The sequence below is a fragment of the Antechinus flavipes genome, chromosome 1 (assembly GCF_016432865.1).
Source record: "Antechinus flavipes isolate AdamAnt ecotype Samford, QLD, Australia chromosome 1, AdamAnt_v2, whole genome shotgun sequence".
In the NCBI taxonomy this organism is placed as follows: Eukaryota; Metazoa; Chordata; class Mammalia; order Dasyuromorphia; family Dasyuridae; genus Antechinus; species Antechinus flavipes.
The window spans coordinates 516,868,781-516,893,855 of NC_067398.1; the positions used below are offsets into that span (position 1 = coordinate 516,868,781).

The window sequence follows — 25,075 nt, forward strand, 5'->3', positions numbered from 1 at the left end:
CCCCAATCTTCATTTGGCTGTGTATTTATTTCATAATGAACATCAATCAGTTGGTGAATAGGAGAAATTATGCAGGCATAGGCCTTGATTCTTGGTCATTGACCATTTTTAACTTTGTCCCATTCTAGGACACAATGTGCACTATCCTAATGTGCAGCTGATTTTGTTCTATATCTTGACACAGCACAACAAATATCATCCTACTCAACTCCTCTTCTCCTTCTTGTGAATAATTTACAAGATAGCATATACCAGTGAGTGATTTAGGGAGTTGGTGGGAGGTTAATGCCCTTGCATTCTAAGCTGTGAGCCATAAATTGTGTGTGTGTGTGTGTGTGTGTGTGTGTGTGTGTGTGTGTGTTTACTCCTCGCCAATATTTGTGAGAGTGCTGGTAAGAAGTTTGTTTGTCTCATGGCATGAACTGGTCAGGTTTGGAGAGTGATATATTACGAATAGACTATTTGCATATTCAGTTAGTATCCCCATAATGTCAAGATACTGAGATGAGGACCCTCAGCTTGTCAAATCAATTCTCTAAAGAAGATTTATGGAGTGGGGGAAGGAAATGAACAAGAATCTAATAGAGTTGATTGCGTTGTGATGTACCTTCTTAGAGGAGGAGGAAGTCCCCAAATAAGTGGTTCACAGCTTACATTTGGGGTTCAAATGTAAGGATGGAACCTAGCCTGAATTATAACATAGTGTAAGTGTTGATATAATACAGTCATTCTGTACTGAAATGACATTTAGTTTGTATTAATAAAACTGCCAAAGGGTATCTGACACAATACTCTCTCAATATTAACACCAAGGGCTTTATAATATGAACTCTATAAACAAGAGCTGTACCTTGTGCAAAATTGAAGCAGATATTAAATTGGCTGATTGTTATAGTCAACAGCAAAAACAACTAAACCCAAAGAAAGAACTTTTTTGTGAATCTGTAACATATAAAGTGAATTTTTATTTTAGACTACCTTTTCTTTTGGTAGAACATCATTAGTTTGCATATTTTAATGTAAACTTTAATCTTTCAGCACATCTTCACATATGATAAAACCTTATTTTTTTATCTTTAAATGGAGAGGTCAGTCTGATTCAGTGAAAATTTTGATCTAGGGGACATTAAACAAGTGTAATTTAATACATTACAGTAAGTCTAAGAATCCTGTTGACTGAGGTAGCTATATATATATATATATATATATATATATATATATATATATATATATATATATATATATATATATATAATGGTGTTAGAGGTCTTTGGGCATCTTCTAAGTACTTTAACAAATAGGAAAAAAATTGTTTCCCATCAGTATTTGCATACAAAGTAGTTTTCTGAGTGCTTGAGAACAATTTCTTGACTTCCCCCCTTAAGTAGGCAAAACATTTCTTTTGGTTCTACTATTTATTTGTTCAGTATATTCCTTTTCTATCTGGTATTTGAAGATTTTCACAAGTTTTTCCTAAGTGGATCCTGAATTAATGAGGATTTACTGTCTTAATGCTCAGAATGTACTTAAGTCCTTCAAGGATCTGTGATTTCTTCACTGTGTATTGTAGTCTTTCCTTAACTTAGTAGGTGTTTAAATGAATTACTCTTCCTCCCCCCACCCCCCAGTTGGACAATCTTCTGCTGGTGAGCCTTTTCAACCTTAGTGAATCTCAACCTTCCCTGTTTGATAAAAGATCTGCAGTACTTCTTGCTTTCCCTTTATATAGCTTTTGAGAACACTAGGTTACTTGAATTCTATATTTAAAACAAAAAAAAAAAGTATTTAAATACTATTATACCAAGAATTATGCTAAACCTGAAGATATGAGTACAAAACTGAGATGGTCCCAACCCTTAAGGAGTTTACATTTTAATAAGGTGGGACAACATGTAATCATATAAGGATGCTTTGTACTTTAAAGTCAGAGGTAATAAATGCAATATCAAAACAATACAAAGACATGTCCTTTCCAGAGACAGTATCAGTTTTAATTTGATTAAATTTACAGAGGTAGTTGGAGAAAGAAAAGGGGAAATGTGAGGTAAGAGCTGGATACAGAGTGAAAAATGACCAAGAATATGAGTCTAGTCTCTTAAGAATTTTTAAGGGCCATAGTCTCATTCCATGATGAGATATCTCAGTTGGATTTAATGGAACTCGAAGAATTTCTCTAGAATAATATTTTGTCTGGAGTATTGATTGCATGGGTATACAGAATCAATCAAACAGGAATGGAAAGCATCATATTAAGCAATAGAATTCATACCATTCTTACCATTTTAAAGGAATTGTGACCTTACTGTTGTGGACATTATCTTCAACTATATGGACCATAACCTATCTAAAATGAAGTAATTTATAATGTGATTAGAAAGACAAAGCAAGATAATATACTTATTGACTTTACACTCAAATTGTGTTTTTGCTCTATCCCCCAATCGTCTATCATCAAATAAATACCTACTTGTTAGGATGAATGTAATTTTCTCATATTAAAATGTGTATTTATTTTTAAAAAAAGAAATAGAAAAAAATACCCTACTTTGCAAATTCCTGTATGTTTTATAGGTATGTGTTCATCTTGGTTTTGAGAAGAAAAATATAATGGTTCTATTTTTGGTTATGAGTGACTGACTCAGTTTATAATTCTGGAAAAGAAGGAAATGATGTTAGACAATGCTAATAGCCTGACTGAGGGAGTTGCTATGGAGTGGGTTGAGTAAAAGAGTGTTGCTACTAATTTTGTAATGCTTAGATCCTAAATGAAACAAAAATGACACAGGCAAATGACACAGTTGGAATTTGTAACTTCTACTCAGTTTTAAAGTTCAAATGAAGATTTTTCCCTAGGCAACAAGTGATTTTGGTTTGATAACAAGACAATCCTAAATAAACTTTCCTGCCAAAAAAACCCCTTTTAATTAGGATATCATCTGTAAAAAAAAAAAATGCATATTATTTTACTTATCTTTTTCTAAAGATTGAGATTAGCCCTGGCCTAAACATTTTTGAAACCCTTTTTTGTTTGTTTATTTAGTCATTAAGCAGTAAATATAATTATTTATATGCTATATTTTATATAATTGCATTTTATCTTTCCTGTTTTAAATCTTGCCATCCTTACTATAAGTAATAAAAAATGGCTGGCACACATACTTAAAACTTCAGGCTATTTAATACATAATTTCATCTGCTCTTCACAGAAAACTTGGGAAGTAATTAATAGAGAAATTGTTATATTTTCCCCTCCTCTGCCCCACTTCACAGATAAAAAAGTTCAAGGAAGCTCAAAATAAGAGGAAAAGAGAATTTAAATAAATTATTTTCACTATATTTAATACTTTTTTTAACAGCACTTAGACTAAATTAAAACATGGATCAAACAGTTGTTTAAATCTATAATTTTTCTCCAGAAGCTTGAGAGCTATTAAATTACTAAATGTTATACCACAGTCATGTGTTAATGTTATTTTTTAAAACAACTTTATAAAAGATACAAAATGAGTATTCTTAAATTACCTCTATAACTTAAAAAGTGTAATTGGTACACTGAAAATTAATTGCATTAGTCCCACATGCTTCTGTTTATGTTATAACTAATATGGACTGAATTTGGAGATTACACGATGATTGATTTCAATCTCAAAAGGTACTCTGTTATGTTATAAATATTTGGCATATTAATTCACAGGGTGACTAATTTCATTCATAAATAGGAATGATTATATTTTCCATGAAATTATTATTTCATCTGTGTATGCAAATTATAATATATGTATATAAATAGGGGCATATTTTAAAATTCTTGCTATTTCATTGTCCATAAAAATAAAGAGTAAATTTTAGTTAATTTAATGCTATTTATTCTTCCTTCCCCCTTCAAACATTTCTTAGAAGTGACATAGAGTTTTCCTAGTCTATCCTTAGAAGTTTTTCAGATTGAGAATTTTCAAAGTAGTATATCTCCACTATCCTCATGAAGACCTGAGATTGGAGATTTTGTTTTAGTTCATTGTAGCTGAGCTTTCGGGGAAAGAAATTAGCTAGAAAATCACTAAGAGTGCTTGATTAGAGGACAAAAAGAATGCATAAGGATGAAAAGTATGAAATAAGAAAATCATTTTTATTCTTTCTAGTCTCTTATTATTTATCTTGTCCTATAATTTCAGATAATTTCTCTTTCAATATAGAGCAGCAACTTTTTGTATTCTTTATTATTTTAGAGAGTTGTTTGCTTTTATTGTTGGGTTAAATCACTTACCTAGAATTAGGTTGATATTATGGTTCAGAAGAGGGATTTGAATCTAGGTTTTCTTGATTTTTTTAGACCAATACTGACTGGCCTTTTATCCATTGAACTTCACTGCCTTGAACCTGATATTATCTCTAATTTTATGTCCTGCAAAATCCTCTTATTGGACTCATTCCTTATTCTGAAGTAATATTGCTCTGCAGATAACATATTAAATTTTAAATAGTGGAACCAAAAGTTCTTGAAGTGTCCTTGAGGACACTAGCCTGGCATAAATTGAGATTCTGAAAGAGTAAGAAAATACAGACAAAATAAACATTATTTTCCTCCTATCCAAATTCATGCTATATATGAACATATAAATTTTTGTATACTTCTCTTGGTATATCTGGAGAAACAACTGAATAAAGTTCTTAAAAGGACATCTAAATTGAATAGGATATACCCTAAAAGACTCAATAAAGGTTCTATTTGGACATACTGAAACAATAGTCTTCATCTTAGGAAAAAAATAAATGTGTTATCTATAGTCATAGAGGGTTCAGGTAGTATTTTTATGTGAGAACTAAGATGCATACTAAAACCCTGAAAAAATTAATTCAAGACAAACCACCATTATTACTTTACAAAGCACATAGAGATGATTAAAGCTGAAAATAAAAATAACTTCTTGAAAGTTGAATCCATAGATGACACACATAAATTGGGTTAATAATAGAAAATAACAGTATTGTATAATATGTCTCTAACTTTCTGAGATTGATTTTATGCAGGAAAATTAGCCCTTCACAATTTGTGACTGGTTGTTACCAATCTAATATAGAGGATTGGACTGAATAGACTAGACCAATTTGGTTCACTCTAGTAATTTAATGTTCTCACTTTTAGTATCTTTGATATCAACAATCCATGGTACTCTGGATTCATATTTTGCTTTTGTTATAGCATCATAATAAATACAAAATCCAATGATCTTTACTTCATATGTAACCTAAATTCCCCACACTTAAAAAATAGGGCTGAAAGTAACCACCCAAAACTTATGTTTAAAATAAACCTTTACTGTTAGGTTTCCACACACATTTTGTGGAGTACTCAGGAAATGCAAGTGAAAGTGAGTTTGGGCTGGTGAGTAATCAATTCAATTCCTTATTATTTGAGAGACCTTGAGAAAATAATGCATATCAAAATGACATAAACATGAAATGTTTTCAGTTCTTTTTTGTGTTATGATATTTAAGTTTAGTCATAGGAGATTTTCTGTTTTAATTTTTCTTACTCTGAGACTACTGTATGGGTTTGTAACTCTGCAGTATGTGTACTATCTAATTTTACACTCATTTCTTCCTCATGAAAAGACTGTTAAAGGAAATATATAGAGAGTAGGTCTGTCAAAATGAGGAAAGATCAAGATTAATAACAGGAAAATGTACTTTACTACAATGTGGGTCATACTAAAAGTGCCTTACACAGTCTTACACTTTCAGCATCTTAGCTTTTTGCTGATGATTCCTTTTTCAGCAACAAAGATAGCACATTTCTTCTAAAAGCATAGGCTCATTCAGTCTACCTCCTAAGACTGGAATAGTGCATATAATTGAGTATATTAAATATCTGAAGGACATAAAGTAGAATGTGTCATACATAGTTATTTATCCATCTTAAAATTTCAAAATTGGTCACCCATTTTTAACTGCTGATGCTGACACTGACCTATCAATGGCATTAAGCTTTGACTCAAAGTGATTTTTTGCCAGTGGATTTTGGCAGTGAGTGCAATCCTAGTGGTACTCCTAGCTGAGTGGAAATTGTTAGTGATGGAAATGATGATAGAAAAGTACAGAGAAGCTGAAGTGAAACCTGGATGTAGGGAGAATAATCTAGATCCCCAAATACCATTCAAACAAGAAATGAAATATAATTTGAAACTTTTTATCACTGTTTTATATTCCCATGACTAATGATCAGCTAATGACAGTACCCTTAAATTCTAAGCTGGAGCCTGTAATCAGGATTTAATTTGTTCTCTATTGATAACTTCCCCCTCCTCTGACCTTTTAAAACTACTGTTTTAAATAATGTGTGCACTAATAAGTGTCTGGGACCTCAGGAAAACATTCTGGGGTCATATTTTATATTCTGAAAGTTGTATCAACTGGCATGAATTAGCTGAAGAAATTATAAGGATTGATGTTGCAAATGAGAATATTCATAGTCCTAAAGACTATGCAATATTATCATAGGATTGCCCAATTTAGTTCTGGAAGGGATTTTAATTTCATCTAGCTCATTCATTCACATACACATTTATTAAATGTCCTGCATTTGCCAGGTACTGTATTAAATACCTTCATTTCATATTTGAGTATATCTTAGGGAATGTCAATATAATCCACCTAGCTTTACCTTATAGATAATTTCTGGTCACTTAGAAAATATTTGTAGCATAGGCCCTGTGCCATATTAAACAAAAAGCAGTCAGTTAAATATTGGTGATAGAAATTAGGCAACAGTTATTATATTTTCTATTTGAATTGCAAATAAGTTACATTCATGAGCAATTAATTGGTGCATGGATAGAGTTCTGGACTTGCAATCAGGAAGATAAATATGGGTTCAAATCTGGCCTGAGACACTTTACTGTGTGACTCTGGGAAAATTACTAAATCCTGTTTGCTTCAGTTTTCATCTGTAAAATGAGCTGAAGAAAGAAACGGCAACCATGTCAACATCTTTGCCAAGAAATCATCAAATGAGGTCATGGACAGTGTTATATGACTGGAAAGTGACTGAACAACAAAGTTACATCCACTTAAGAGAAAACAGAGCTTATATAAAATATCTCAAACAGAAAAATACAGTTGAAAAACAATTGCAACAATAAGGATAGCTAAAGTTTCAGAATAGTAATGTCACAAGAGAGTGGAGACTTTAAATTTCTCTGAATAGGATCATAAAATTAGAGTCAAAAGTATACAGCTTAAATGTGATTAAAGTCAACACATTTTTTTTCCTGTAAGAGGCAGCTAAAGCTAGATATGTGTGATAACTTGCACATAGGTATCAATAAGAAAAGATGAGAATTAAGCACAAATCTGATTACACATCCCTTGCTCTTTCATTACTCCATCTGGAAGGATCATAAGTTTGGAGCTGAAAGGGTTTTGAGAAACTGTCAAGATAGTGTACCTAAAGAAATTCACCACAAATAATCAACATGGTGATGATTCAGCAATGAATAGCAAGAAATTGGCAAAACAAAGGAAACATAGAATTAGATATTAGAAGGCAGAACAATATGCATGATTAGGTGATCTAGATCCAGCTAATAAAAACTTCAAGTTATGTTTAGCCTCCTAAATCTTTTTGCATACATTCTAATCTGTACTGTTTTGTAATTTAAGAAATGCAAAGCTACCTCTATAGGACAGTTTTAGATTTTATTAAGGATAACTTAATAATTCTTTATATAGCAAATTTTTACCATAAGTGATCATTTCATTCTATCATGATATTTTTTGTGTTGTTTTTATTAGTTTTGCTTCCTTATTTGTTTTGTTGATAGTTTTTGAGAGGCAAGACATAACTTTTTTTTTAAATGTGCATTTTTCAGGTTATGAAGTTCAAGCAAGTGTGCAATTATGTCAGGGTATCTCAAGGTCTGTCAGTTTGATATAATATTCTTACATAGTAGGGAAGATTCCTAAACACGAAATACAAAGTTGGTATGTAGTGTCATCACTGTTAGGTTGGGCTTAATCATGTGGATGTAATGAAGGTCTGAGTATTTCAAGAGAGTCTTTAGCTGATGTGTCAGGGGAATATTAATTTAAGACTCTAGTTGTGTAGAATAACAAAATTCCTTATTTTCCTATTTTTAAACACCAAAATTTTGAAATATAGAAGTAATCTTATTTACTGACATGATATCTAACAGATTTTACAAATAATGAAAAATATAAAAAAAAAAAGAAAAATGAAATTTTAATGATGTATTTCTTTAGAGCAGCAGGTGTTTTCTGAAGGAGTTTTCTTTCTATTTAAATCATAAATAGTAAAAATGTTTCACCATAGAGATTTAGAAGTGCTTTTCTTAGAAACAAGATGCTAATTAGTAGATATTTATTGAATGTCTACTGCATCTAACTAAAATGACTAAAACCTTGGACAAGCTGAATTGTAGAATGAAACTGCAAGTTACAATGATTTTAAGATGACATGTCTAGATTTGGAAATCAGATTGTTTACTGAAAGAGATGAAATTGTTTTGTTTATGAGAGAAGTTGACAGATTCTGATAGTTTTTTTTTTCTATGCACAATGAGCATTCAACTTATCTTTCCTAGAACAATAAAATTTCATGTGCTGCTGCCTGACATAAGAATTATTTTTTACATATCTCCATATCACTGACTCTCTTGTAAGTTAATCTCATCTCACATCAATTTTTCACCAGCTTCACTCTGATGTTGATAAAGGAGATGGCTCCATCAAATACATCTTGTCAGGCGAAGGGGCAAGTTCCATTTTCATTATTGATGAGAATACTGGGGATATTCATGCTACAAAGAGGCTGGATCGGGAAGAACAGGCCTACTACACGCTCCGAGCACAAGCACTAGATAGGCTGACTAATAAACCTGTGGAACCAGAATCGGAATTCGTCATTAAGATTCAGGATATCAACGACAATGAACCAAAATTTTTGGATGGCCCATATACTGCAGGTGTGCCTGAAATGTCTCCTGTGGGTAAGTACAGACCACTTTGATCTTATAGTAAAAAATAACAATAACTAATTTTTCAGGACTCTAAAAAAAAATCTCTCAATTTCATATGCATATTTGTGGTCAGATTTTCCCAAATTCTTCACTATTGTTTGTTTTGGAGGGGATGTACAGGAGTCACCAACATGAGTTCTACATTATTTTGCCCTAAACCGAAGAAAACAGCTATCTATATAGAGGAAACCTCAGTATATGTAACTCTTTTTAGAACCTGAATCAAGTGCTTTGGACTTTTATCTCTTCTTTGTTTCAATATTTAAGTACTGCTTGCCTGTCAAATGTAAATGAGATTATATCAAAAAAGTACATATATACACACACATATACACACATACCAACTCATACCAAAGAAATACATATTCCTGTGATTTTATTCTATGTTTTCCCCATGCCAAAAGGCATTGGTTCAATGTTATGAGCAGTTTTTTGTTGTCAAGTCTTCCCCTGGAACAATATAAATGGCCTATCAACCTAACATTTGGATTGGCTGAACTCTCTGTCTTCTTATAGTGAGTCTGCATTCCATTGATAAATGTCCATTTACTTTCACTTTCTAATCATGTTTTAATTTTTCCATTAACTTAAATGGAAAAATATCAAATAAAATATATCTGGCATATTTTTCTGTATCAGGAAATAAGAATGCCTTTTCTTTTATCATTTACTTTGTCCATCTACAATCAATTTAGCCAAGTATGAAGAAAAGTCAAAAAAGAAATATAATATAAAAGTTTAAAGACCTAAGAAGTAGGGAGACTGATTTTTTGAATTTTTTTCCCTAAGGATCTTCAGTTTTTATAATGAAAGCTTAGTTGAAATAACAATGATTAATTACATATTTGAATACAATAACATTCCAATTATATTGATTTCCTTCACATATGAAGCATTTCTTGTCAAATGCTATCTTTGGTGATTACAGTCTGGATGTTGTTTATATTTGCCCTTATCATTTTCCCTGTTTTAGTAGGCATTTTGCTATTAAAACAGAGGACACTTATGTTGTGAGCTTAGCTTTGGCTAATGCTGCTATTGGGGGTAACACTCTGGGATTAAAAGCCTCAAGAATTAGCAATTCTGACACCTCTCAGAAGTTCTCTCTTCAAGCAAAAGTTTGAACTTGGTTCAAGCAGTTTACCATCATTTGAAAACCCTTACTTTCACCAAATAGGGTCACTCATTTTTTCTTTTACTATTGTTCCCAGTACTGCAAAGTGATTCTTAGAGATTCTAGCAGACAACAAAAGTGACCCCCTGGAGGGAAATAATATGAAAGAGGAAATACATATTTCCTTCTAGAATAGAGTTGAGTGGGAAATGACAAAAAAAAATGGGACCAATGAAGGAACATTTCACTAAACATAGTATGTATATACCCCTTTACAGAATAGGGACACTCATGCACAATTTTCTTTGACTCACTGAAGGCTTCTATGTCTAGATAATGAGAGAATGTGGCTATTTCTTACACTTTTTAAAGTAGCTTAATATCAGCAATTTTTTAGAGAACTATATATTTTTGAAACCAAATAATATACCTTAGTATTGATTTTCACAGTAGTACCCTGACATTAAAATATATGAATGAAAAATTCACCTATGTTTGTTATTTTGTTTGTTAGATTGACATATGTAAAAACCTGGCTCAGAATCTTTTAGAAAATCATTTTTAAAAGACTTCAGGGCTTGCTTTACAATAACATTGAATTGCACTTGTATTGAATTGAGATTTGATAAGTATTCATTACTTTAGCATATATTGATACTTATATTAATAGTTTTTAAAATTAAATATTTTTAATTAAAGTACTTACAGTATTCCTCAACAAGTATAGAAAACTAGGTAATGTCTATAAATAATGAAGAAAATAATGCTTGATTGTCTGATGAAGAGTAATAGGATCAAAGCAAAGCATGAGCAGTTTTGATTACTTTTCAAAATAGCTTTGTTGAAAATAATTCTAAAAATTTAATTGTTCTTTGGAAATATGAAAGTTATTGTTAAGTAAATGGGTTTTTCAGAAGGAGTTTTTTTTTTTTTTAATATTAAGAATTACCTCTAGTACCAAATCTTAGTAGGCTTCAGTTTTTGTCAGGAATGGTTCATTTGTTTTTAGGAGTGGTTTTGGTCTTTTAGAATATAGTATTCATATCATTCAGAAATTCTTTGGCAGCATTTCCCATTGAATCAAGAAAAAACAATGGTATCATGGAATAGATAATGCAGTCTATAATATGAGAGAGATGTTTTTATGTGCGTGTGCATTGTACATACATACATATATCTATGTGTGTTTGTATTATAAATATAGCATAGCTAATACTTAAAAAGAAAAATAAGTGTGCATATATTAGAAAATTAATTGTGTATATATTTTCACATGCACACATAGACACATACTTATATGTTATATATATATATATATACACACATATATATGTATGTATACATGTCCCTTAAACTCATTAAAAGCAAGTAATATTCATTCTAATTATAAAGACTTTAACTTTGTAATGCTAACATTTTCTTCATTGTCTACATTGTCTCTTAAAATGACATTTTATTCCTCTCAAAATATGTCTCTTAAAATGACATTATATATTCATCTCAAAATATAATGTCATTTTGAGAGACCATATAGAAAATGAGGAAAATCTTAGCATTGCAAACTTAAAATCTTTATAATTAGAGTGAATATTAAAATATAAATAAAGAAAGCTATCCAGGCATTTAGAAGAGTAAAGAAATAATATGCTTTCAGCTACAATTATATCGATGAATCATAAGATATGACACTCAATTCATAATACTTTATTTAAAATAACATATATTGTCCCTCAATCATATGTCAAGTCCCTAAGAGGAAATTCAAAAGAAATGATGATATTATAGAATGAGAAGAATGATGATTAGAAGTTATGTGACCTGAATAGAGAACTTTTCTTATACCATTAGAAAGCCTTGAATTTCTCATATTCGTATTCGTTTTGTCATTATGGTAAAGTCACCTAACCTCTCAATTCCTCAGGCAACTCTGAGGTTATAATTCATATAAATATTGCCATTCTGCCTTATTCAGGGAATTTGCAAAGAAGTATAATAATGATCTACTTGCATCATATTTTAATCTTTTCAAAACTTTCCTTAGAACCATGCAAAAATTATCCAGTCCATTCATTTTTATCTTATAGTAATTGTTATTTTTTTTTTACCAATAACTTCATTTTCTTATTTCTAAAATGAAGGAATTTGACCAAATGGTCATAAAAATCCATCTTAGCTTTAAATCTTCATTATTACACATTTATTGAATAACCAGATTGCACATTATAGTCTTCTACTGGGCACTAAGATTTTTAAAAATTGGTTAAAGAAGATATATATTTTTTTTCTTTTTAGGGAATTTTCATACCTAAATGGCTACAATATTGTACATCCCAAGAAAAACAAATAAATACATGGTACCAAGTAACTAAAGTACTCAATTAACATCAAAGTCTACATGTTAGCTAATTTTTTTTTTCTAAATGCTTAATATTGTTAGATAATTTTGGTTAAAGCTTTAGCACCATTGTAGTCAGATAATACTAGCAAATTTGGTGAGTCTTAAGTGCCATTACTTATGATGGTTATTTGGAACATTAGGAGCAAGGACTTCTGGGAACTTTGCCACTCTTGATTATTTGTAGATTGGATATGGTAGATTAAAATATACAAAGTTCAATCTAGCTTATTTTTCTCTTGGACATTATATATCTGATAATCCTAATAGTTTGGATAGTCATTCAGATTTATTTTTAATTGACTAAAATATTTTATAAATATTTCTAATTTTAAAATGTTCTTGATATTACAATAGAAACACATAAATGTTCTTTAAAATTAATGTAATTTCCAGATTATTCATAATATCAATCTAGAATTTACAGAATTTGTAAAATAACAGAATGTTATTTGATTAAAATGGTATTTTAATGGTACATAGGAACCTCGGTGGTACAAGTAACAGCTACGGATGCAGATGATCCTACTTATGGCAACAGCGCCCGAGTGGTTTACAGTATTCTGCAGGGACAGCCATACTTTTCTGTGGAGCCAAAGACAGGTAAAACTGGAATGCAGCATCCTTGAGAAGGATTTGACATCTCTTTGCTTGGAATTTGTATAGGACATTTTGATAGTACATTTAGTTATGACAGTAGACATTTTATTTCTCCTGAGCTTGTTTCATTCAGTACATTTATTATGGTAACATAGAACATGCAATTGTCAATATCCATTGGCCTTCTTTGAAATGTTGGGCAAATATGTTTTTCTGACAGAATTTTATAATTTGTGGGAATCACTAAAAGGTGACTCTGATTTCTTCCTCTTCCATATGATATTGAATCTTGATTATTTGCTTGTTCATTGCAAGATGGAATTCCTTCCATTTTTAGTTTCCACTACTAGAAATTTTTATTTTTCTCAGTTATTAAAATAATTTAAAAAAACAGATTTTTTTGAACAGTCCCGTCGCCACCAACCACCATGAACAACAAACAATAATGCATTTTAAACCAATTTGGCATTTTAGGTTAATTTTATTTCATTTTTTTTTTTGGAATTATATTCCATCAAATCCAGCAAATCTCATGCAATCTAGCCAGCATGTATTAAGGATTATTTATTTATGTACAAGGAAGTAGCAGGTACTTTATATAAATAAAAAAATATGCAAAACATTCAGCTCTTCTGGCAGATTTACTTTGAGTGGAAGAGATAAGGTGAGGTGAGTAGAAATATCCACATACATTAAAATTATTGTATTGCCAAGTAAGGTTTTGTTAGGAAATCAGGATCATACATCTAGAGCTATAAAAGACCTTAGACTGCAGCAGTCTTAATCTGGGGTCTGTCAACTAATTTTAAATTTATATATGCATTCACGTGTATAAATAAACATATAGTCATATCTATACACACACACATAGATATATACACACACAAACACCTTTTAAAATTTTATCTTAAAAATCAAAATATGTATTGATAATGAGATTTTGGTACAGTTGATTTCCCTGATAATTGTATGTATTTAATTTTATACATTTAAAAACATTATATTGTGAATTAGTCCATAAACTTTGTCATATTATCCAGGGGTTCTATGATACAAGAAAAGGTTAAAAATCTTTGCCTTAGAGAATACCTGAGAGGAAATGAGTCCTAAATAGCCTAAATCAGCTCTAAAGTATAATACAAGTTGTAAATGGCAGAGTTGAGACTCAAATCGTGGTTATCTAATTGCAAATTCTACTCTATTTTCATTTTACCATGCAAGAGTGAAAGCTAGAAAAATCACTCTAAGACTGTTGAGAAAGAAAATCACTAAATAATAAGAGATGAATAAAGAATTAGTTTCACTTCACTAGGATTACTTCAGGTCATTAGCAGAAGGGGTAGAAATTTAGATTTGTTATTATTACAGTATCTTCTTGACTTATCTGGCTGCCTTAGGTTATTTATTTATTTATTTGTTATTTTCTATAGTTTTTTCATTAATATGGAAATTAATGAAATAATTATTTTTTTGCTTAATGTCTCCAGATGGTCTAGAAAAAGTATCTCTTTTTGGTTGTCACTGAAATAGGTATTAGAATCATGATATCCCATTTATATATGGTTGCAAACAATCTGCTTGGTTTCCTTAGGCTTACTTTTGTTTTATATAAAATAGGTACTGTGACCCCCTTGCTTCATCATTATAGGAAATTACATACATAATTTTAAGCAATTAAAAAAAAAAGTTGTGTTAGCTTGCTTGAAAAGTTGAGTTGGTAACAATCCCCAGTTGATCAATTTACAAAATTCATGCATTCTGAGATTTTTATATAGGCAATAACAAGTCAATTCAGTATTAGACGTTATGAATCAAGTGGATGGAATAACATAGGAAACAGTACTAGATAAGTGAACTTAGAGGCAGTGAAAGAAGTAGATTTATAATATGAATAATATGAGTGTTAAAGGGTGAGTTGGTGATATATTTAATGATACATTAAGAGTATCTAAACCTAAACAGCCACTCTTTCCCTATATATCACTTCTTTTTAGTACAGCTTGATATTGAAAAGCTTCTGGCAGTTTTTTCAAGAAATTTTACTCCTTGAAATAACATAACCAGTAACCAAATAACTGTAAAAATTACAGAGGTTTCACAATTTGTGACTAGTAATGATGTCAATGGTGTGCTTTGTAGTGAATTTTCAACATTAATGCTTTAAGCTCTGCAGTCCACTAGAGAAAAGAAATTGTCCTATTATATTGGGGCAGTTATACCATTTATATATTAAGATAAATGATTGTTACATATATGATAACTAATTATTGAATCAAGACCAAGGTTTTCTACTTCCTCATTCAGAAATCAATCACTATGGGAAATCTTGGACAAAGACTTACCCAGGCTAAGATCTAGTGAAAGACAATAAAAGAAATTTTAAGTTTAGATGAAAGGGTAAATTCTTGCTCTAGTATTTTACTCAGACAGGTCTGGGAAATGTGGAATTTTTCTTTTGCCAGACAGGTCATATGAAAATTGATAAGTCTCTGACCAAGATTTGGAAAATCTAAGTTGCTTCCCCCTAAGACTTCATTTGAAAGAGCTCAAAACTCATTATAATGTTCATTTCTCATTAATTGTTAACCAATTGAAGTTCATTACCATTCTCTGGAATATTTCCTTTTCCAAGGGCATATTAGTCATCAGCCTGCCACCAGTCAAGTCTCAGGCATTGGAGAATATTTTGATTTCCTTTATTAATAAATTTCTAGTACTTTTAGTAAAATGACTAATTAGTCAGAAACTATGTCTTTTGAACTTCTTAATTTTCTCTTTTTAGTCATAGGTGGAAATAGGGTTAAAAAAAGATGAAAAGTGTTGACTATAGAGTCATAGTTCCTAAGTTCATATTCCTACTTATTCATTTACTACTTGGGTGGTCTTGAGCAAATTGTTTAAACTTGTAATTCCTAGACTCCTCATCTGTAAAATTAGAGGCGTGGACTTGATGATTTCTAAGGCTTCTTCCACTTCTGAATCTGAATTTATGAATATCAATACCAGAGTGTGTGATGGATAGAGAGGATGAGAAAGGCTCACAAGAAGATGTCCATTGATATCTTGAAACCCATATAATTATTTATACTTAACTCTCTACCATCATTAGTGCATGTAAATTTCATTCATTCTCTCTTTATGCTGCTTTAGTAATTCATATACCATGGAGAATACATGTCTTGCTGGAAAGGAAAAACAAAACAAAATAAAACATAAAGAAACTGTTTTCCCTGACAGACTAAAAATTGGAAATCCCAAAGGAGACAGAAAGCTATAAATCAACTTCCTGTTCATCTTTCTTACATATTGTCACTCTGATTCTTGTCTGTTTATGAAATAATAGTTTTCTAAATTTCAAAACCTAAGGGCTTCAAGTTAAAAGATAAAGAATTATGACATGGGAGAAAGTCACATCTGAAAATACACTAAATGAAGATAACCTAAAAACAGGTCCAAATTATTATTTTTATGTTACTAATATTTCTATACATGCCTTGTAAGTACATGTAGTAGGATGTTGAAATCACAAGATAGTAAGAATGCATCTCTGGCATTACTGCACACAAGCTAACTGAGTGGCCAGAGGGAAACTATTTCCCTCTCTGCCTTTGTTGCACCAACCATATTATGAATAAATTAATGAATTTTTAAAAATGAATTACATGTAAAAATGTTCTTTATTTTGATATTTTAGCATAGATTATTTTGTAATAATAAAGCATTGAATGATATCACTGGATATTTGAAATCTTCAAAAGTTCAACCTTTTACATATAGTTCATGTTCACATAAACCATTCCACACATTTATTAATTATTGTGTATAAACTTCTGTTCTTTAAGAACTGTGGAAAATGGCCAGCAGAAGACTTAGACTTGTAGAACACTTGAGGTGAGTATATCACAAATATGGTGAGCTCACTGCATAGGGAACAGTGAAGCAGGCCAGGACAAAAGCTAAGAAAAACTAATATGCTGATCTTTGAGATTATGCTGTGAATGTCCACTCTGTCCACTCCACTTCTTACCTGAGCAGATTGGCCTACGGGGGTTCTAGGTGGAATATGAAGTGCAAGTCTAGAGTCAGGAAGATCTGAGTTTAAATTTGGCCTTGGAATTTAGTAGCTTTGTGATCCTGGCAAATCACTTAACCCTGTTTGTCTCAATTTTCTCATCTGTAAAATGAAATGGAGAAAGAAATGACAAACCACTCCAGTATCTTTCCCAAGAATACTCCAAATGTGGTCACAAAGAGCCATACTTAACTGAAATGATGGAATGACAGCAAAGGTTTTGTTTTTAAAGCGAGGGAATAAATAGTACAATGTCTAACATTCTTAATTGAATATGATTAGGTTTGCCCATAAAATTAATACAGAAATTCATTTGGTAAGTGTTGTTTTATCCTAACAGAATGGAAATCCTTAATTTTTTTTTTCCTTCTCCTGCCCAACACCCTTGACATGCAGACAGAATCACAAACTGAATTTCAAGATTACAACCCATCTTCGCATACAGATAATTCACCTTATAAAGAGAAAAAGTAAACATTCTGTATTGTTTGAAGATCTCTATTAAGTAAGAATTCTCCATCTTTTAAAGTAATTCTATTCACTTTTGTGTAATATCAATAGTTAAGAAGTTTTCCCTTGCAGCAAATCAAAATCTGACTCTTTGTAACATATTTCCATTACTCTTTTTTTTTTTTTTTTTTGTTCTCTGGGGAAAAACAGAACAAGTCAAATCTCTTTCCTATTTGACAGCTTATAAAATACTTAACAATTACTATCCTATCTCTCAGCTCCCACCAGGTTTCATCTTTTTTAGGTTAAGTATCATCATTTCATGTATTATATACATATACACTAGAGCTTCTAAGTTTTTTATTTTGATTATAGGTGATATACACAGGAAAAATTAAACTTTTTGTCACTCTTCTAGATAGTAGAATTCCTGACCACCAAGATTCACTAATTCTTAATAATTTTCTATCTTGCTACAGTTTAATACAAGTATCAATGAAAACAAATATAAATATGAGTAGTTAGTATTTGCATTTAAGATTTTGATACCACAGCCATATGAGAATTTAGTTAAGGAAAAAACACATTCATCATTTCTTTTTTTTTCTTTTTTTCCCACAATGTCTTCTATTATTTATATATATATATATATATATATATATATATATATATATATATATGCTTTCTTGAAATGAAAATTTGTTACATATTTTAAATGTTTTAATAGAATTTTCTTGCTCCAAATACAAGCAAAGATAGTTTTTAATATTCACCTTCACAAAACCTTGATACCATCCTTTTTCAAAAGAAAACATGGAATGTTATTGGGTCATCTGTTATCAACTTTTAAAAAAGTGTTACAATTTGTTACTCTATTTGATATGTGAGCTTACAGATGGAGAGGTTTACTTTGACAGTACAAATTGCAAACTATCCATGCCTTCCTATTATTTACATCTTGTTGATTAATTGATTATTCTTCCATAAGTTTCCCAATTAAAAAAAAGTGTTCTGAGGATTCCATCATGAATAAGGAGGTGATGGTTCCACTGTATTTTGTCCTGATCAGACCTCATGTGAAGTTTTCTTTCCGGTTCTTGCAGTCATTTTTTTCCAGTTTTTTTTTCTTTTTTCTTAAGTTTATTTATTTTTTTTAATTTTCAAAATACATGTTAGATAGTTTTCAATACTCACCCTTGAAAATCTTGTGTTCCAATTTTTTTCTCCCTCCCTTCCTGCCATCCCCTTCTTTAGACAGCAAGTAATCCAATATATGTTAAACATGTACAAAGAAAAAGAAAAATCAGATCAAAAAGGAAAAAAAAAACGAGAAAGAAAACAAAAAGCAAGCAAACAACCAAAAAGGAGAAAAGACTATGTTGTGTTTACACTCAATTCCCACTTCTCTGGATGCAGATGGCTCTTTCCATTACAAGTCCATTGGAACGGGTTGCCATGTTTTATCAGTAACATTTATAATTCAAATAATTTTTAATTGTTGTCAAATGGAGTAGCCTTTACACTTATTCTCTTTGGTCTCAATGGGCAGAACTAGATAAAGAGAAGTTACAAAGAGACAAATTTAAATGTAATGTCAGCAAAAACTTCTTAACAATTAGAGCAATACAAAATGAAAGAAGTTACCTCCATGAAACTCATTGTTCGCTTAACTCTCTTTCCCTTTGTTAATTTTTAAAGTGAAACTGAAAGCCTTCTTATCAGCTATATATGATTCCTTTTTAGGTATAGGTTGCACTAGCTAGCCAACAAGCTTCAACTCTAAAATTGTGATACAGAGTATGCATACTTCCTTGTGTTGATAGGGATTATTTTTAATTTGTAAATTAATGTTCATTATTATTTTATAAGTTATTATCTGTGGTGTTCTCTTCTTTTTCTAAAATATATGATGGTTCTCTGGAGGAGCAGGCTTCTTGGGGAGATTTTCTGGAGCAGCCTTAGTTTCAGTTCCAAGTAATAATCACTCCAAATGCAGCCAGGAGTAAAATCCAGTCCTTTATTGTGTTCTTCAAAGTCTTGAGCTTCAGCCCCTACCTCCCTCTGAATGTCTCCAGCCAGCACAAACGTGGAATATGGAATGAATCTGTCTCTGCCTCTGAGAGTGGGCTTCTGTGCTTCTGTGTTCTGTCTGGATGTCTGGGCTTCTGTCTTCTATGTGGGCTTCTGTGTGGGCTTCTTTTTCTGTGTCTGGCCCTGAGAGCTTCTTGCTTATATGCTGTACACTGAGTACACACCAATCATTATATCCCTGGGAAACCATTATTTGTTATAGAATTAAATTAATTCTAAACTAGATTTAAACATTGTCTCCTCAATTCCACTTAGTACCTTGTTTCGAGTTCTGGTCCATAACATCTCCTTGTAGGATCAGATCAATCATACTGAACTATGCTAAATTAGATAATTATTGTCTCTATCAATTCTAATGACTTAACACTTTGTAAGGATTCCAACAATTATCAATCTTACTGCCACTTTATTCCTATTTTTCCTACCTTGAGGCTAAAAGGAAGTGAAAAGTCTGAGACAAGATTTTTTTTTAAACTGTTAAAAAGTAATGATCGACTTGATCCTTATTTTTTATTTTCCTGTGATGAAGGGTTGTGTATTATGGCTAAGAAACTACCCCCATATAATTTTTATGGCTATGAAGATTTCACTCATTGGTACTGGGTGATATCCTTTATTAAGTTGTCCTTTTTTGCTTTTGGAGAGAATTTATGGGTGTACATATTACCAATGAGGATAAATTTTAGCTCTCATGACATTTTATTAGAGACAATGTTTGTTACTGTGGACAGATCACTTAACCTCGTTGAATCTCCTTTCTCTGTAAAATGGTGCCTATTTTTGTTGTTAGGCTAAATGCATAAAAAGCGTGATAATCCTCTATAAAAATGAAAAACAAATATTAATGTTGTGAATGTGTTTCTCCTTGAAGTATTGAATTGATGGATCTCATGAAAAACATTTTTTGAGTGATTACTGTATGCTGAGCAGAGACAGAGGCTGAATACAAAAGCCAGACTCTGTGCCTTGAGGGAAGTTGCATTGTATTAGGGATAGAAAAAATATATGGGAGAGTGGTTTACACAAGTACTTTAATCTACAAAGTCTCAGGGATGATGAGTAGAGCCCTAGTGAAGTTTATGTACACAGCCTTTCTTGAATTATTATGTAACTTTGATTGGATGATGTTTCTTTTTTAAAAATGTTTTTTAATTGTTTTCTTTTTGTTCTGTTTATACATATATATTAAATTTTTTAATCCACATTTCTTTTATGAGTCATGTTGGCAAAGAAAAATAAGAACAAAAGGGAAAAAAAAAACATGAGAGAAAAACATAAAAGAAGAAAAAGGGGGAAAAAAGTAAACAAGGCATGTCTTGATTTACATTCATTCTCCATGGCATTTTCCATCCAAAGTTTATTGGAATTGCTTTGGATCACTGAACTACTGAGAAGAACCAAGTCTTTCATAGTTGATCATCCCCCAATCTTGCTGTTACTGTGTATACTGTATTTCTAGTTCTACTTGTTTCACTCAGCTCAGTTCATTGGAAATCTTTCTAGGCCTTTCTAAAATCACCTTGTTCATAATTTTTTATAAAACAATAATATTCCATTACTTTAATATACCATAACTTATTCAGGCATTCCTCAATTGATAGACATCATTTTCAAATTCTTTACTACCAAAAAAAGAGCTGATATTGAAGCAGGTTGTGGTCCCTTTAAGAAACTGTATTTCCTATTGATCTGTGATTCCTTTCAGATTCCCAGCTCCTTCTGGCTGAGGCATATCCTTCCCAGACAAGTTGTCTTTCCAGGATGCCAGATTCTTTGATTCAATTACAAATCCTGGTCAAAAAGCATCCCTTTGAATTCCAATAGGAGATCTGGGCTTGTCCCAGCCCTCACTGGGTCTGAGCCAACTTGAGCTCTCTCAGCCCCTACTGGGACACTCAATATAAAAGAGCCAAACTAAAATCCTCTCTTTGCAGAGGTTCCAAACATGACAGCTATGCCATGCTTGGGATGCCAAGGGCCTCTGTCCACTGGAATATTCTTTCTAGTGTCACCATCGCTTTACCTCATCTATTTCTCTAACCAGACTTTATGCTTCTCTGTTAGGCTCTGTCAGGATCTCTAACCTTACTTCCAATCCTTGTAATAAACCTCTTTTATCAGTCTAGGTTTTTGGGTCTGTAAATTCCTTTATAGAGAACATCTGCGCTGCCAGAAGGGAGTTCCCCCAAACTCCCTAAATTTGTGCTGAATTCCAAGGGGTTGCAGCGGAGCCAAACCTCTCCATTTGGTTCCCTGAACCCCAAACCTGCCACTAGACCTTATCATTTAACTCCCTGACCACCAGAAACCCTAATCTTATTTTGGTTCCCTAAATCTAAACCTTATCAATACAACTCCTTTTTGGGTCCTTTCCCCTCCTTTATGTTTCCTTATATTATAGACCAAGGAGTAACATTGCTGAATCAAACTATGCAATGGGTGCACAATTTTAGAGCTCTTTATAGCTCTTTAGATATCATTCCAAACTGCTGTCTAGATCATTTGGATCATTGGATCATTGATCACTGGATCATTTCACAACTTCACCAACAATGCATTAGTGTCCTAGTTTTCCCATATTCCCTCTAACATTTATCATTATCTTTTTTTATCATTTTAGCCAGTCTGAAAGGTTGTGAGGTGATACCTCAGAGTTCTTTTAATCTTCATTTTTCTAATGAATAGAGAGATAGAGAATTTTTTATATGACTATAGATGGCTTTAAATTCATCATCTGAAAATTGCCTATTCATATCCTTTGACCATTTATCAATTGGGGATTGACTTGTATTCTTTTTTTTTTTTTAGATTATTTGTATTTATGAGATTTGTGTTTTAAAATAATTCTTTTTTTCACATAAACTGCTGCTGAAAGTTGCCTCAGGTTCTAAATTATTGGCTTTAACAATTGAATTGTTGCACATAGAAAACTGTTTTTCTATGAAACCTAATCTTTTTTCAACTTTAGCATGGCTTTATAAATTTCAATGATTCTTTTTTTTTAAATAATAACTTTTATTTTCAAAATATATGCAAAAGTTGTGTTTACCATCCACCTCCACAAAACTCTATGCTCCAGATTTTTTCTCCCTCACTTCTTCTCACCCCTTCCCCCAGAGAGCAAGAAATCCAATACAAGTTAAACAAGTGCAGTTATTCCACACATATTTCCACACCCATCATGCTGCACAAGAAAAACCAGACCAAAATGAAAATATGAGGAAGAAAAAAAAAACCCAGCAAACAATAAAAAATGTGAAAACACTGTTGTGATCCACATTCAGTTTCCCCAGTCCTCTTTCTGGATGCAGATAGCTCTCTGCATCACAGGTCTCTCAGAATTTGCCTGAATCACTTCATCACTGAAAAAAAAAAAACACATAACTTATATTCTTTTTTTTATTTTTTTAAATTTTTATTTAATAATTACTTTATATTGACAGAATCCATGCCGGGGTAATTTTTTTTTTTTACAACATTATCCTTTGCACTCGTTTCTGTTCCAATTTTTTCCCCTCCCTCCCTCCACCCCCTCCCCTAGATGGCAAGCAGTCCTTTATATGTTGGATATGTTGCAGTATATCCTAGATACAATATATGTTTGCAGAACCGAACAGTTCTCTTGTTGCATAGGGAGAATTGGATTCAGAAGGTATAAATAACCCGGGAAGAAAAACAAAAATGCAGATAGTTCACATTTGTTTCCCAGTGTTCTTTCTTGGGTGTAGCTGCTTTTGTCCGTCATTTATCAATTGAAACTGAGTTAGGTCTCTTTGTCAAAAAAATCCACTTCCATCAAAATATGTTCTCATACATTATCATTGTTGAAGTGTATAATGATTTCCTGGTTCTGCTCATTTCACTTAGCATCAGTTCATGTAAGTCTTGCCAGTCCTCTCTGTATTCATCCTGCTGGTCATTTCTTACAGAACAATAATATTCCATAACATTCATATACCACAATTTACCCAGCCATTCTCCAATTGATGGGCATCCATTCATTTCCCAATAACTTATATTCTTATAAAACTGACATAATTCTTTATGTCTTTTAGAAATCAAACATTTATCAGAATCATTGGCTGTGAAGACTGAGTTAGCACCCTGGATACCTTAGAATCAGCTAGAGTCATGATAAGCAAAAGTTGGTCTTTATTCTTGGTCTTTAGGGGTAGAAGTAAAAGGAATGGACACAGGAATCTCCATGACCTCTCCTCTTCATCTCCCACCCAAAAGTGACCCTAGCCAATCTTACTCCATCCCCTAGTCTCTCCTACAATTCTCTGTATACATCAATTATCAAGCCAGCACAAAATAATGGGAAGGACCATTTTCCAAGTATATGCTTATACAATATTGGCCAATCGGTAATTAGCCTTAAGTATTTGGTTGTTCCTCAGTGCATCAACTCAGGAGTTTCAGTCCTTTAAAATTGGCTGTAAAAATTTCCCCCAGCTTTGTACATTCCCTTTAGTCTTATTCATGTTGATTTTGTTTGTTCAAAATCTTTTTAATTTAATGTAATGAGAGTTTTCAACTTGTATTTCACAATGTTCTCTAGCTCTTCATTGATCATACATTCCCTCCTTCTCCCAAAGATCTGATATGTAAACTATTCCTTGATCTCTTAATTCATTTATGGTATGGATGATTGTTAAGAGTTAAGAGACTGACAATGGGATGAAAGAGTATATATGTGCAGAGGCAAGAGGAATATCAAGAATATATGAAGGTAGATGACTAGAGGGCATGTGAAGCAGGATTTGCATGATCTGGGATTGCTTAGATCAAGTGAGCTTTGAGAGTTTGTCTTATAGTTCATTTCCAGAGTTAGCTTAATATTTGTGCAAAATCCTTGTGACTTGTCAATTACACAACAGCTATCAGGTAATCCAGATTGTAATATGGTCTTGAAGCTCCTGAGCTCCTCAGTAGTTCCAGATGATGGGAAATTGGTAGTAAAGAGGATAAATTCAAAGGAAGTTGGGTAGAGTTTTGTTTTGGTCAGATAGTCTGACAAAGAACTCCTACAAGGAGCTTTTTCTAGGCTTATATTGGTTTTCACTTTGGAAGAATAGAAGAAAGTAAGTCATTTAGAAATAGAACTGAGGAAACATCATCTGCAGAATATTTACTCTGCTTGACTCCAGAAGGAAAAGTGGGAATCCCCATATAAGCAATATCAAAATAATCCTTGACTTTCTCCCTTTATCCAATCAATTGTTAAATTTTTACATTTGTACCTCTGCTACATTTCTTACATTTTTCTTTTGCTCTTTACTTACATGAATACAAGCCTACTTCAGACTATTATCTCA

The 25,075-nt window shown here is 31.9% G+C and overlaps 1 protein-coding gene across 1 annotated transcript in view; it reads left to right on the forward strand.

The window, feature by feature from the left end:
• CDH7 (cadherin 7) overlaps positions 1-25,075 on the forward strand; it is a 209,631-nt gene that overhangs the window by 68,901 nt on the left and 115,655 nt on the right. Inside the window, exons 3-4 of the mRNA XM_051970519.1 lie at positions 8,711-9,005; positions 13,028-13,147. Coding sequence (XP_051826479.1) covers positions 8,711-9,005; positions 13,028-13,147 — 415 coding nt within the window. The remainder of the gene's footprint in view (positions 1-8,710; positions 9,006-13,027; positions 13,148-25,075) is intronic.